General features: G+C 51.3%; 1 protein-coding gene across 2 annotated transcripts in view; it reads right to left on the reverse strand.

The window, feature by feature from the left end:
* Positions 1–573: 573 nt before the first annotated feature.
* The window catches only part of Prdm2 (PR/SET domain 2), a 103,570-nt gene continuing 88,512 nt past the window's right edge, over positions 574–15,631 (reverse strand). For both annotated transcript variants that reach the window (XM_055610786.1, XM_055610787.1), the window contains exons 9-10: positions 4,738–4,881; positions 574–2,510 (exon numbers count right to left, since the gene is read on the reverse strand). In XM_055610786.1, coding sequence (XP_055466761.1) covers positions 4,761–4,881 — 121 coding nt within the window. In that variant the 3' untranslated portion in view covers positions 574–2,510; positions 4,738–4,760. The remainder of the gene's footprint in view (positions 2,511–4,737; positions 4,882–15,631) is intronic.

Here is a 15,631-nt window from a genome sequence, read left to right on the forward strand (position 1 = left end):
ACTTTGCTGGTAACCTTCTTGCCATCACCACCCGGCCCTGAAGTCCAGGACCAGGGATTGAAGGTGTGAGTCTCACCATGAAAGGTTCACCATTACTTTCTACTTTGCTCCAGAGAGCATGAGGTCGTGTGTGCATCCAAAGCGAATGAGATCTCCATAAGCAAAATTTCTAAGAATATGTTAGAGGGGCTGGAGAGGTGACTCGGGAACTAAGAGCATGAGCTGCTCTTGCACAGGACCCAAGTTCAATTCCTAGCACCCGCCTGTCGGCTCACAGCCAAACTAACTCTAGTTCCAGGGACGCTATCTCTCTCCATCTCTCCACCCCTCCAACACACACACACACACAGAGGAGGAAGAGGAGTGAACCTCGATCACAAGAGGTTGTCCAGTCTTAACTGAATATGCTAATGCACTGTCTGGCAAAATCGTGAGCTACATGAAGGTAGCAAAGGGACGCCCCACCACTGGTCTTCTCGAAGCCTCTGATTTCTCTTGTTCCTAAATCAGAGCCTACTCCCCCTTTTCTCCAGCCCAGAATCCAACATGGAAGACACAGCCTGAAAACTCATGTTTCACACTCGCTCCGCACTTTTATTGTTCGCTTTTTTTCACATGGCAGATACAGAGCCGTCTTCAGCGTGACCTTAAAACCATGCTGGAAGACCTCCACTGACCAGGAAACACCAATCTTGACACAAGTTTCTCTTCGTTTTCCTGACAATTTGGAAAGTGTTGAAGGGTGACCCAGCACAATTTGCACATGCAGAGAGAGAGAGAGAGAAAGAGAGAGAGAGAGAATCCCCCAAGAGCCCAGCAACATTTTTCAGAGTTTGCCAAACTTTGGCTGAAAGCAGCTTGCCAAGGCTTCGGGTTCGTGAGCTTTCCTGGCTGCTGAGAGAGCCTGGGGTACAGTGACCAGCAGTGGGGTGCACTGTGTCAGTGGGGTTAGCAACAGCCGCAAGTCCATGCTGCTTGTTAGAATTAGCTGCAGGGTGTACAGAAGGAAAAATCCCAGTTGAAGAATTAAAAAAAGGAACACCAGAGTTTAGCTGGGTGGATGAAGAAGAAAACTGTGACACTGGACAATTCTGGGTGCTTTTCTGCCCATGTGAGAGTTTACAGGGACATCTTCTCCTGCGTCCATTAGTCCCCTTACTGCGGCCAGTCGACTGATCAATTAAATAACACACGTTATAAAACTTTAAAAACGGGGCATTTACAGTTGGGGCCATAAATACGTGCTTTTAAAAGTGTCTACATACATATTTACAGAGTCGCAAGATCAACCATAGTAGCCCTGAAAAAGAAAGCCCCTCTCTTGTATGACAACTCTCCCAAGTCTTGTCCCCCTGCTCTGACATGTTGGGTCCAAAACGAAGCTGAGGAAACAGCACCAAAATCCTCTCAGGCATCCTCTGCCCCGAAGGCACAAACCCCAAGAACCTCAGTGACCCAGGTCCAAACTCTAAGCTCAGCCCTATGTTTGTCCCAGACTCCAACTGTCCGCCCCAGAGCAGGGGTCAGCCCTGCCCTTCCCAGAAGGTGACTTTACAGCTTCTGGAAACCATGCATTCAAAAACTCCTAGAATTTTGTTGTTGTTTGTTTGTTTTAACCCATCCCTATACTTTTTATTATTCTTTTCCTTTGCTTCCATCTGCAGCTAACTTTCAAAGTTCAGATGCTAACAGTGTAGGAGGTCCCACCAAAGGAGACAAAGAAGGGCACAGGAGAGGCACACCTAACCACTGCTCCTTCTAAATGAGAGAGACCAGGTCTGAAAATGGGCACAGAGTCTGTATCCTGGGCACGCGGTCTCTAAGGTTCCCTGCAAGAGACTTCAGAGCACTGGATTCTAGAACCTCAAAGGAGGAAATGACTCAAAAGCTGGCAGCTCTGCTTACTTAGGGAGAAAAGGGGTTTCTTAGTGCTTGGGCCAAGGCTCAGGCTCAGCCCTGATGGAGCTATGTGTTATGTGCTACTGATTCCCAGAGACAGTGTGAGGAAAAGGTCGGCGAGGGTGGGGGTGGCATGAAGGGGAGCTTGGCCGCTGAAGGGTCATCCTTAGACAGGACCTCTCCCCAACACTCAGGGCCGGATCAAAGTCCCAGCGATGGCAAACGGCAGCTCAAGAAGCACAAAGCAGGGTCAAGGAACTCTTTTAAAAAATTGCATAGAAGGAGATGCCCCTCCCGGGCAGGATGGCTGCACCACAGAGCACGGTTCTGGGCCACGTCCAAGGATCATCCAGAGGAGGCCATGAAGGCTTCTGCCTTCCTGCTCCAGAGGCTGGGACCTTGGCTCGAAGATCACATGCATGCACCAGCATACACACATGCACGCACGCTCATTCTCTCCCTCTCCCTCTCTCTCCCTCTCCCTCTCTCTCGATCTCTCACTCTCACTCTCACTCTCACTCTCTTGCTCTCACGACTGGGAGAGGTCAGTACTCTCTGCAGGGCAGAATGCTGGTCCCTTTGGCTTCACTGAGTCCAGGTCACTTCAGGTGCTGAGGAGAAACAAAAAGAAAATGACAATGGTAGCCACGTAGTCATTGCCTCTGTGGCAGTTTACGTTTCCCTGTTTAATTGTTACATTAAGCAGTTTACTAAAGTATAACAGACATATAGAGAAAAGTCCCAGTTGATAAACTTTTCACAGCATACGTCCAGCATGAGATAAAAATATGACCCCAATACACCCTGAGCCATCCCCTTAAGGACCCCTCTCTGCAAACAGCCATCATCCAGGGTTTTTAGATGGCTTGCCCTTGCATATCTCCCAGGCATCTTTCCTGGCTTTCTTCCCTCTTTCCTTCCTCCCATGGTGCTGAGAATTGAACTCAGGACCTCCCACATTCTAGGCTCTATATCTTTTATCACTGAACTACATCCTCAATCCCCTCTTTATTTTGAGACAGTTTCACAATGTGGCCCAAGGAGACTTTAAACTCAAAAATCCTCCTGCAATGGCTTCCCAAGTGTCTGGTATTAATTATAGGCTTGCACCACCAAGCCGAGCTCAGTTTGGTTGGTTTGTTTTTTGTTTTGTTTTGTTTTGTTTTTGTTTTTAAACTTAAACACACTGAACTGACTAGCATCTATGCTACTGAGCTTCAGTTTAGCATATCTGTGAAGCTCTGGGTGTGCAGTTATAGCTCTGTCTGTCTGAGCATGCTCTATTTCTGTCCGTCTCACCATGTGGCTGTCGCTCTGGTCATCTGCTGCTTTACAAATACGTGCGACATCTGTCCCTCTGGACCATTGCTGATGCACAAGTGAGGGGTTTCCAATGGGGACAGTGGTGCACCTGGAGTAACACCACTGGGAAGTCCTCATGTGTCTGAGAAGCCCGGATGAAGCACTTGGGAACATGTTTCTGCCAAGGTGACCCTGACAGAGGAGTTGCTGGTCCCAAAGGACCACGAGGTCAGTTCTGGTGAACACTAATGGTCGGTCCTCCCATGGTCCAGTGTTACCCTTTCTTCCCTCAAAGGCTCGAACAGCCCAGGAGGGAGAAAGCAGACTTTCATGTGACACGAAGGAAACATGCTGAGGGAACTGACTTTCCATGAGGGAGTGTGGGACCTCTTCTCTTGCGTGTGGGCAGCAATCCCTCATTGGGCGCGTCTCCTACAGTTCACCTCCATCTGAGGACCAGTGTTCCAATACACCTTCTACCCCTCAGTTTTCCTCTTGAAGCAGGAGGGAGCTGACCTGCAGGCATCCTCCTGAGCTGAGATTCCGTGTCACACACGGACTTGATAAGCCTTTCTGTACCTGTGTCTGGCTGTGCTCTACAATGACTGCTGTCTCCCAAGCCCCTCGGGGTGCTGGGTCAGGACCTTTTGGAGATAATTAGGGCTCCAGCATGTGAGGACATGGTAAGAAAATACTGTCTCCCATCTAGAAAGAAGATCCTCACTGGAACCGATCGCGGCAACCCTCAAGGTTGCCCTCTGGCCTCCGTACCCACACACATGTGCAATGCACACAGTTCTTTGGATTATATTAAATTTGTCCTCTGATAGCTCCATATGTGTATGTAATACATTCTGGTGCCTGTTGCCCTCCCTCCCTCTCCCTTCTTTCCTGCCCACCCCTCCCAAGCCCCTCTCCCCCAAGTCCCTTTTCTGCATTCACGAGTTTTTGTCTTGAGACCCACCGAGTGTAACCAGGGCTGTCTGTGTGACTCCTGGTGGAGCTCACCAGTGGGGACTCAACTGATGGCAGCGGCTCCCCGCTCCCCAGAGTCCATCAGTGGCTACTGCCTCAGTAGTGAGAGTGCCATGGCCACACCATTCGCTTGACTGCTGGCCGGCCTGGTGTGGGCAATCATATTTGCCCTGATCTATGGCTGGAACAGCCACGTTACACGATTTTGAAATGAGTATCTTAGTGCCCGAGTCTGCTTGGGATGGCACTGCAAACTAGCACCGGTGGGCAACTTCAACACAGAATGGTTCGCCCTCACCATTCCGGAGGTTGCCAGTCCCCATTCACACATGTGGAGACTTGGAGAAAGTCACATGTGGTCCTACAGCCAGTAGGACCCTGGTGATCCAGAACCTACACGCTAAGCCACAAAACACATGCCTGCAGCGGGCCCTATGTTAGGAGCCATGCTAGGTCATTGATACATCATCCCTCCCACTCACTCACCCAAGACACCCCTCAGACCCCACCCCTCAGAATAAAGAGCCACTGAGACAGTGTCAGGGTGCCTATGCCTCCTACCTGTTATGAAGCAGAGAAAGTGCCTACTCTTTGAAGAAGGGTCCCTGGAACTGATTTGCTGCTGCGGCCTTGACCTTTCTGCACTGTCTGGTGATGTAAGGGGCTGTCGATGAGGCGCATCGGGATGCCAGGCGGAGACTGTAGCTGCATGGAAAGGAACAGCACAGGTCATCATCGGAACCAGTTTGGGCCTCTGGCATCACTGAAGGGGCAGGATGTCTTTGATGCCCATATCTCCCAGGCCCAAGATGGCACTTCCCGTACTTTTAGGCCAGGTACCTGGAGGGGTGGTGGGACTTCCTAATGGAAATGTAAGCCCAGGACCCTTTGTGTTTCATGGCAGAAATGGGATTCTTTTTTTTTTTTTTTTTTTTTCAAGAAAGCTTTATAAAAAGTGTTTGAAAGAGAGATGATCTCAACCATCACGCATCCTCTTCTTACACCTTGCTGGCTTGTACTCAGCCAGGTTCCCACCTCCTCTGGAAAACCTGCTCTCTCTGCCTCCTGTGCGTCCACCCTCTGCCTCATCCTCGCTTTTCCTCCCCACTGCAGCACCCACCACACTGACCTGCTATTGTGCAACATGGGAGCTGCCTCCCTCCTGGGCACTAACAGCTCCGGGTCGCATCTGCTGGCTCAGCACAACAAAAGGAAGAGTGGCTATATGTGCCTGTCGGTCCAGCAGCCCAGGAGGCTGAGGCAGGAGGATGGTGAGATTGGGGCTAGCCTGAATTATACTTTATAGTGAGGCTCTGTCTCAAAGTGAGTAAATGGCTATCAGGTGCCTACACCATGCCCAGACGGTGCTGGGTATTTCATACAGAGCAGCTCCCCTCCTCTTCATACGAGCTACTCAGCCGGGCCCTTGGTACCCTGAATGGGTGGAAGGGAAAAAAAAAAACAGAAGCAGAGAGAGCTTGTGGACCAACTGTCTCTCTGGGCATGGAACAAGGGTGAGCAGGACTTAGGTGACAGTAGTCTAGCGAGGTGCACAAGGCAGAAGTGGACAGGGCAAGCATTTTCCTGGTTCACCTGCTCGAAGTTAGCAGTACGTAGGGAAGCAGGAGATGGAAACAGGGTCCTCCCCGGAGCTGGCCAGCAGGAAGGTGGGATCAGTACTGTTTAAGCAGGGCATGCGTTTGGCAACGTCTGGAGGTGTTTGGGTTGTCACAAATGTGTGTGTGTGTGTGCTGCATATGGTATGCTGAGGAGGTTCTGAAATACCCCACAGGCAGCACAGAGCCATGTAGTCAAAGTGTAACACAACACCACCCCTCAGCCACAAAGGACCTGCTGCACGACGGCCCATCCCCAGCAGGAGCCTGGAACTATAGACCATACTGAGCCCAAGATACACTGTGTTTACTCCTACATACACGAGTAAAGTCTGACTTAGAAATCAAATGAATCTGACGTGGTGACTCATGCTTGTAACCCCAGCACATGAGAGCTGAGGCAGGGGGATCACATGAGTTTGGGGTCAGCCTGGGCTGGAGTAAGAACCCTGAATGTTCCCTTTCCCTTCATATCTCCCTGCACGTTCAGCTTCCCTCTGAGGAGCCTCAACAGCTACCCTTTGACATCTCTGTTACCTCCCTTCCTTGTAAATCTCTCAAACATTCCAAATCTGCCTCAAGTCTTGTAGAGGGGCGGGGGAGGAGGAGGCAAACCTCTCTGTATCCCTTCCTCCCAAAACGGCAGCAAGCACAGATACTTCCACAAGGGGGTGCACTTTCTCCCCAGCCCAGGTCACTCTCCTCAAGAGAGCAGACCAGAAAAGACTTTGGCTCAGAGGGAAGACAATTTCAGCCATGTTCACACAGCCCCTGTGTATCCCATGTTCCTTCTCTCTAAATCCTCCATTCCAGGAGTCAAGAAAAGCAAATGAATCTGTCTTCACAGAGAAGAAATGGAGAGATGACTCAAGGACAGGGTCCTGTTCATGGAGTGACCCAGGCCTTGCGTGCCCTGACTGTGGTGAACACTGGGTCCCTACCTCCGTGTCTCCCATGAGGGCTGGAGTAAGGCTCCTCTGCAGGGCAGACTCCACCCTGGCCCTGGGAAGCTGAGTGCCTGTGGCACTCTGGAATGAGTCGGTCCCTCTAGCTACGGAGTTTCTGAGGCCAGCTGCAGGAAACTACCGACCTCATGATACCAGGAATAAGCTTGGGAAGCTGAGGTCAGAAACTCTCTCTGACCCCAAGCCTGTGAGCTGATCAGGCTCCATTTCCATGTAGAGGGGACATCACCTGGGCTTTGGAGAACCCCTTCAATTCAGATCCTCATCTCCACCTGTGGCACACACCTCGTCTCTTCCTCTTGGTCACTGACTCTCTCTTGACATCCTGAAAGCCAGACCAGTCTTGCTGTCCCCTCCTCTGCTGCTGCTGTTGGGGGGGGGGCAGCTAACTGGTGTACCTTCCTCCCTCAGTTCCTACCATGAAGCACATCTCCCCAGGTATCCTGCAAGGCCCCGTCCTCACAGGGTTTTCATGGCCACGTTGTCTCCCCTCCAGTCGGTTCTGCGGAACTGGGATCTTTTTCCCACGGGGCACACTAGATCAGGCCGCCCTGCACTGCGCTAGCCCCTCCCACCGTGCTCAGGGCAAGCCCACCTTTTCCATACGCAGGACATGCAGGGGCCAGCCCCACTGACCTCCCAGGCCACCAGAAACAGAGCCATGTTCCTAAGACTTCCATTCAAGTGGCTGACTTTCCTGAAAAGAAAGCTTTTTGGGGAGGAGGGGGGAAAGGTTACTGTGCTTCACACTCACTGGCTCTGCTCAGAGGGGTGTATCATCTGTGGCATGCACAAGGTGCCTTCCAGAAGCTGTACTTCAGGAAACAGAGTCCAGGGGACCTTATACACCATGCAGCCTACTCCAGTCTCAACGGACAGACAGACGGTGCAGACACCACTGACAAGGTGTCTCCTTCCCCACACCTGGCACTTGGACAAGGTCTGGAAAAGTCAACCCACTCAGGGCAAGCAGGACAAATGCATCCTCTCGGGCTGCACCCTCTGCCAGGACAATCTTCCCCCACCCAAGATAGTCACATGACTCCTCTTTCTTTCTCTAGGGCTTTGCTTGGGTGCTAATAACTGTACCCGACCCCTCCTGGAAGATGTATGTGGGTAGCAGTTACACAGACATTTTACTCAGTGGTGTGGCCACTGGTGACTATGGTCCTGTAAGTAACCCTTAGCAATACTCCTGTAAGCAACTCTAATGACACCCAATGAATAAATCTCAGAGAGACAGACAGATAGACAGAACAGAGACTAGTTGGGAAGAGAAAGGAGACCAACAGGAGTCAAAGGGGAAGAAGATAATGGGGAGGTATGAATATGATCAAATTATACTATATCTATGTATTAAAATGTAATAATAAAACTTCATTATTATGCAATTATGTATAACTAATACATGCAAATAACCTCCCCGCATCCAGGCTTCTGCCCTGTGGCCTGTAGAGGAACCTCTACAAAGGAGCTGGGTGCCAGAGCTTAGGCCTCAGGCTCCCAAAGGACCATGTTTCTTTTAAGCCCCCAGGAATCTGTGTGAAAGAAATCCAGATTAAGATGCTATGTACAAGAGAAATGGGAGTGAGGTGAGAGGTGAGGAAAAGATGGGGGAGGTGACCCAAGGGCACAGAGGAGCAGCCAGGAGCTAAGGCCAAGTCTCAGGCTGTCAGCAACTCGTGGGTCCCCGGGGAATGAAATGTTGTCTGCTTGTTTGTCCTGGTCGCCTCCTGGGAGGTGACAGAACCCTTGGGGTTGCCCTACCGATCAAGCATCACCAAGCCCCGGGGAGCTAGGGAGGAGGTAAGGTCACAGCACTTGAGCTTCTCCTCTCGGGTTCTTTCTTGAGGACAGGGAACAGCTGAGACCACAGCAAAACAGCAAAGCCACAACAAAAACTACAGGGAAGAAAATAAAAAAACCTCAAAAGGGGTTGGGGTGTGGCCCAGTTGGTAGAGTGCTGTCGCGCCAGCCCTTTGCTTTGGAGGCGAGACGATCAGAAGGCCAAGGTCATCCTGAGCTACAGCAGGAGTTCGAGGCCACGAGACCCTATCCCAAAATAAGTCGAAAACAGGCCATTCTACCAATAAATCATTTCTAAAAGAAGTAACTTAAAGTGGGAAAAAGACATCAAATCACTGAGCAAATTTAAAATATAAACACTGCTAGATAGTGTAGCAAGACAGCAGCACACGCCACCACCTTCACTAGCTAGACTGAGGTGGCCTTGCAGGTGAGGAGACATTGTTCTAGGCAAGCCCTAGAACAATCCCTAGCTAACGCCACAAAGGTTCCTCCCACAACTCCTGCAACCTGCCCATTGTGCCCCTCTTGAAGCCATATTCGCAGACCTGATGCACACACAGACCACTGCCAAGCACAGCAGGAGGACCTTCTAGAAGCACAGCAGCGGGCCTAGGGTGTCAAAGCCTGGCTCCCTGGGCTCACAGGAAGTATACAGTCACAAGGCAAACAAGCATGAAAGACTCCTCAGACCATAGTGGTCAAGTGATCACTATAGACAGCAATAAAGGCAAGGCAGGAGCCCCAGAGTGTGCAAAGGGCAGGTGAGGGCTGCAAAGGCTTCAAGGGAAGGCTTCAGGTGTGAGCTGACAAATGCAGATCTCCACAGCACTTGGTTCTTACAGGTGGGAGCAGCATGTGCGGAAGCCCTGAGGTGAGGCATATCTAAAATCACCAGAGAGGTAAAGATGAGCAGAAGGATCTTGTAGGCCCTGAGGGAACTGAGAACTTGCTTGTCCCTGAGGTGAAAACTGTGGGTTCCCAGGGCCAGAACTGAGGAGACCAGCTTGGAGGCACTAGATGCCATCCAGGAAGAAGTGATGGGAGCCTGACTTTTGCAGACTGCTGGAGGCTGAGCTATGAAAAGCTGCAGATTTGGCCACACTGGGTTCACAGCAAATGGAGGGCAGGCAATGACAGAGTAGGACATAGGGGTATGAAGAGGGCATGTAGTTTAGCTTAGCTCCTGCTGCTGTGGGGAGTGGACTCCAGGGAGAGCCAGCCAGAAGGGAGGGGATTCAACTTAACATACTGACTAGGCACCCAAGGGGAATGCCAGGTACATGACTGGCCCAAGAACCAGATGAGAATATGCCATCTGGGACTTGTCAGCACCCAGAGATGAAGGGAAATGGAAGGGGTTCAGCGGCCAAGAGTGCAACGGAATGTGGGAATAGTGGGAATGATCTGGGTCAAGGTATAAAGTATCTTGGGGAGAAGAGAAGACAGGTTAACAGTGACCACCATTACAGTGACACAACACCAGACCCCAGACCCACCACATGCTCAGAGGCCAGTGTTAACCTTGGGGGGAGTGGTTTCACAGCTGGCAGAGATAATTGCTGGGCACTGATGTCAAGAGAGGGCTGAGGGGAAGCACATGGAGGTCCATGGGAGCAGGGAGAGGACCTGGGTGGGAGCGGCTGACTTCAGGGGACAGGTACTCTCCAAGGCATGAGGGAGCCTGAGGACCTCGGCCTGGCCTTCTCCTGGCTCACCGCTCTCTCATGAAGTCATCAGATGGCTTACCAACTCCATACATCAGCGGCACAGTTTCCTGGGAAGCAGTACTGGGTATTCTGTGTTATGCCAGTGGTGGAGGGGGAGGGCAAAGGGTTGGAAGCTGGAGTGAAGGGTGGAAAGCCTGAGGCTATGCTTCTGCCTTGCTGGGGGGCCTCCAAATTGCCGCCGGAGACTCACCTGCAAAATGAGTATCTCAAGAAGGGGTGGTGGTGTCGCACAGCTAAACACCAGGGATGGGGAAGGTGGTGTTTTGGGTCCCTTGTAGAAGTTCCTTCCATGCCCTGCTCTGCAAGTCAGGGCTGCCAAGACCTTGTTTTATTGTGAGAAAGAAGTTCACAGGCGTGAAGGCACCAGCAGTCAAAGTTTACAAGGAAGCAGTCGAGATCTGAATCCAGCCCTGACATAGGCCCACCTCCACAGTGGTGGTGATGAAGGGCTCTTCAGTGTGGGGTTCTTGTGGCCTCGAACAGCTACAGAGCCTCAAGGAACAAACTGGTTCTGCTCTGAGGCTGGCCTTGTCCAGGCTCAGAGGAAGTTGGGAACAAAGGCTCTCTAACTCAGATGCTCAAAGGGACCCCTGGGATGCCTAAAACACTCAAGATAGGGTCTCCCAGAGCTCAGCACCAGGATGTTGAGAGCACGCTCTGAGAGCTGGTGAGCTCCATACTGCTGCTCAGTGACAGACTGACAGTGCAGTAACCATGAGGTGGGTGGAACGCACAGATGCTCATTTGCAACAGTCTGGGACTGGAGGCTTAAAAGGAGACCCCCATGGGGAACATGCTGAAGCCATGGGAACCTGCGGCTAAGGACAGGTAGGTGGAGCCTGACGGGTGATGCTTCCTGTTCTGGATTGGGGCTGGTGCCAAGCGACTGTCTGTGAATAAAGCCCCTCTGCCCAGGAGTGTGTGGAGGAATGTGCACACGTTGACAGTGACATAAGGGGGGCCACACCCGCTCAGCGGGGCTAAATGGCTCAGCAGGTAAAAATGCTCATGGTGGAAGCTTGAGTAGCTGAGTCTGGTTCCTGAAAACTACATAAAAAAGGCCAGAGGCAGGGATGCAGGTCTGTCGCCCTGGCACTCCTCCAGGGAGATGAGAAAGACAGGGACAGGAGACTCACCTGGTGTACAAGTCAACCTCACAGCATGGCGGAAACAAGGGAGATCGTCTCAAGAGGAGGGGAAGGGGAACCAGCTCTCCAAAGTTACCTTCTCTGACCCACACACGCACCATAGAATGAGGACATGTGTACACACACACACACATTTTTTAAATAAAGAAATTGCTCGGCTTGGAGGGTTGTGATTCTTTCCAGTTGAGACATCCAAAGTCTCTATGGTCCTATGACACTGGGGCAAGCTGCAATTGACGTGGGAAGTTGACATGGGGAGTTGGCAAGCACAAGGCTCCTACCTTATGGGTCTCCTTAATACCATAAGATGGCCATTCCTTTTCTATGGCTGAGGAGACAGTGGTAAAGGGGTTGTGACCACCTCTCCACTGACAATCTCCTCTTGTTTCCAACAGGCCCATTAAAGCCCTGGCCTCTTATTCATCCAAAAGGTCCATCTATTGAGCTCGACCTGGTTGGGGCTTCTGGGTCAAATCTGTTTTGTCTGAACTTGAAATCAGCAGTATGTGGCAAGCTCCGAATACTTGACCCAGATAACAGGAAGGCTGGCAGGCCAGCCAGGTCTGAGGACCTCAGCCAAGGAGGCTGCCAGTGGGGAAACCCCGATGTGGATGCCTCCCTTCCACCCACAACAGGAAGAGACCAGCCTAGTTCATGGTCAGACGAGGAAGCTGAGCCAGAGGGTGCAAGGGACTTGCTAAATGCAGCGCTGTGGGATACTCTTGGTAAGAGGGCTAGCAGTGGCTTCTGACTCACAGGGCAAGGGCAGCCCTAGAACACAGAAGGAAGCCTGGGAGTCAGGTAATGGTCCTGGCTGGACAGGCTATCATTTCCCTTCCAGCTCAGCCCAAACACCAGCTGCAAAGAAGTCAAAGGGCAGCTTGTATCTGTTCATTTCCAACCCACGGGGCAATCACTGCCCTGGGCATAAAGGGGCACTCAGAAAGTGCACCCCGAAACGATAAGGAACAAATCTGCATCCAGGCTCCCTAAGCAGCTACACCTCCAACCTGCAGAAGGGCAGTCTCCTAAGAGCCAAATTCTCCAAGCACCAGCTTCCCAGGTTTCATTCACTGCTGGAGTCCTGCCCAGAACATGGGACAAGGTGCCGATTTTTACAACTCTGTGAACACATCCGCAGCTTCAGACCTCCTCCCCCCAGCCCCCACCCCCCACCCCCAGTGCTGCCCTTTAGTTTCAGGGGCAGCAACTCTGCAGGAACCCAGCCACTACCTGTGACATGTCCATTCAGGTAAGGAAGCCTGAGCCAGCATATAAGAATGATCCTGCCCCCCCCCCCCCCCCCACAAACTTCCTCCTCTCTACAGCTCTCTCCTGCAAATTTCCAGGCTCTCCTTTCCCTCCAGTTGAGTCAAAATATACCATTTGCAGGAAGCTGAGAAGAAAATGAACACATATGTCAGGAATGCTGAGTGCCAGAAAATTAAGACTCCCAGTATGGGACACCTAGAGAAGGACAGTCTCCAGGACATCATATGGAAATGCTCCTTCTAGTGACAAAATCCTTTGGAAATGCTGAGACATCATTATGACCTGTCCAGTGGCACATATCTGTAATCCAGAACTCAGGAAGGCAGAGGCAGGTGGATCTGTGAGTTTGAGGCCAGCCTGGTCCAAAAGCAAGTCCAGGACAGAGAAATGCTGCCTTAAAACAATAAATAATGAATGAATGAATGAATGAATGAATGAATGAATGAATGAATGAATGAATGAATGGAGATGGGCCTAACCAAAGATGTTAAAAGATGAAGTGAGCACCAGAGCAAAGCGAGGTTTGACCTTCATGGAGTTTGCTGTTGTTGGCACAGAGATTCTCACAAGCTTTGTGTGTTTATCAGCTCTGCCTACAGGACTCCAGATCTTGACATAAGATGCCAGTGGTGAAGATGGTTTATCACAAGAACAAGACCAAGGCTGATCTTACAGGGGTGAGCAGCTCACCCAGGCCTTTCTGGCCTCACCTCCGTGGAGAAGCCTGGCGTTCCTGGCTGGCAGTGTCTCAGACACAGGGCTGGCACTGTCACTGGAAAGGCACGCTTAGCATGTGATTGTGTGGACATCAGTCAATGGGAATGGAGCTGCCAAAAGAGCAGACATCACGGGATGGGGCCAGGTCCCGCCTTTGGCTTGTGTGCTTTCCCCCAAAGCCCTCACCCTGTCTGGCGCCAACCTCAACAGTTTAACCTGCTCCACACACTGGAGATGGTGCAGCCTCAGGTCATCTGTCCCACCCTGTGCTGCTCCTCCAGCTCATTGGGTGGAGGCCTTCCAGAAAGGCTCCTCCTGGCTGGGGACAGACCTGTCCCAGCTAGATGCTACTACTTGGGAAATCCACAGGCTTGCAGCTAGGTGCAGACAGGTATAGAATGAAACCCTCCCCTCATACTTCCTCCCCCTTACTTGCCCTTGCTCATAGCATGCTGGGGGACTTGTTCCCTGAAACTTATTCACCAAGAACGAAGAGATAGGTATGCTGACATTTCAGACAGGGTAACCAGCTTGCCTATGCACAGACACCTGGCCTAAAGAAACCGGACTGAAATTCCAGCAGTACAGACCGCAAGGGTAGGAGGCAGCTCAGTACTGACCCAACTTGTTTCCCCATTTTATCTGCTAACTCACTGGCACTATGAGAGGTGGCCATGAGCCACGTTCAAACACTGCACACTTATGATGTTCCCCAAGGAGAGGGATCTGCTCAGGGCCTATGCTAAACCTTAAGAGGAAGAACAAATACAGTTTAATTTCATGTGCTCACGTGCATGTGAAAGATGGAGAAAGACCACCCCCAGTGTTGATCCTTTGGTGCTGCACTGCCCAGCTTATTTTTTAAGACAGGATCTCTTGCTGGCCTGGAAGTCACCAAGGAGTCTTAGCTATCTGGCCAGGGAGATCTCACGATTCCATTTCTGCCTCCCCAGGGCTGGGACACACTGGGCGGTCACACTGGGCTTGCTCTCACGAACAATGCTACCTTCATTACTGACACCTGGGAAGCAAGCAGTGGGGCTCAGGATTTAGAGGCATCAGGCTGTAACCGTTGCCTACAGTATGCTGGGGCAGATGAGCTCAACTGTTGTCATTCGGTCCACAGCTGGTGTCATGGCAAAGGGTTAGTGTTTCTGGGACCTCCCCATCCTCCCACCTCCTGTGCTTCAATTCCTTGAGCAACAGTGAACACTACTACTCAGCAACTGGGAAGACCCGTTTCCTTCATCTGCAGCATCACCCTTTGATTCTGTCAGCTGCTTTACTATGGCAGCTCTCACAGGTGTGATGGAGAAACCACCAAGGTGAGTGATACTAGGCTGTGGAACGAGGTTTTGAAAACATGTTCAAACATAGCCCAGCCGAGCGGGTACAGCACTGTGCAATCAAGCAACATAGAAATCAACAAGAAGGGGCTTCCGTATTGTGGTTGAAAATGACAACACACAAGAGGAGGTGTCCGCAATGTATCCTGGGTGGCTGCGCTGGAACGGGAGACCCATAGATGCCAAGTATCAGGACTGAAGCAGATGTTCCTATTTTCAGGCCCCAAATTTGGAAGAACGTAATTCTGCAAGCCCATATTGATAGCTCAACTCCCTACATTCGGGAGGCTTACAGGCCAAACTCACCTGTTAGTTCTGTCTGTGCTGTGCACCGGTGTGCAGTGTGAAGGAAGAAGCCAGCTTTCCCACAGCCTCTGAATGTAAAGACTGCTGCTACCCTGTTTTGCTGTTTGATCGGCTGTCATGTTTATGTATGTACATGTGAGTACACATGTGGGTGCAGGTGAAGGCCAGAAGACAAACTTGAGTGTCACTCTCGGAAATGCTGCTCATGTCCTTTGAAACAGGTTAATGCTCAATGGCTTGGAGCTTGCCAGTTAGGACAGGCTGAGTGGTCACAGAGCCCTAGGGAATCCACCTGTCTCTGCCTCCAAGTGGGTTCTGGGGACTGAACTCAGCATTGTGCTTACAAGGCAAGTTCTTCCCCAACCGCGCGGTCTCCCCAGCTCACACCATGTACCCTAACCCTTGAGGACTGCATCCCAAGGCACTGATCTTCTGCCGGGCTTCTCACCGCCTGGCTCTACAAAGTAGCCCCTTGCCTCTCACTAGATTTTAACTGATCATTTCAACAGCTCCAAGAGTCACATTCTCTCCCAAAACTTGAGTTTTGTC

Source organism: Psammomys obesus, unplaced genomic scaffold, assembly GCF_907164565.1.
Source record: "Psammomys obesus unplaced genomic scaffold, mPsaObe1.curated_primary_1811, whole genome shotgun sequence".
Classification (NCBI taxonomy): Eukaryota; Metazoa; Chordata; class Mammalia; order Rodentia; family Muridae; genus Psammomys; species Psammomys obesus.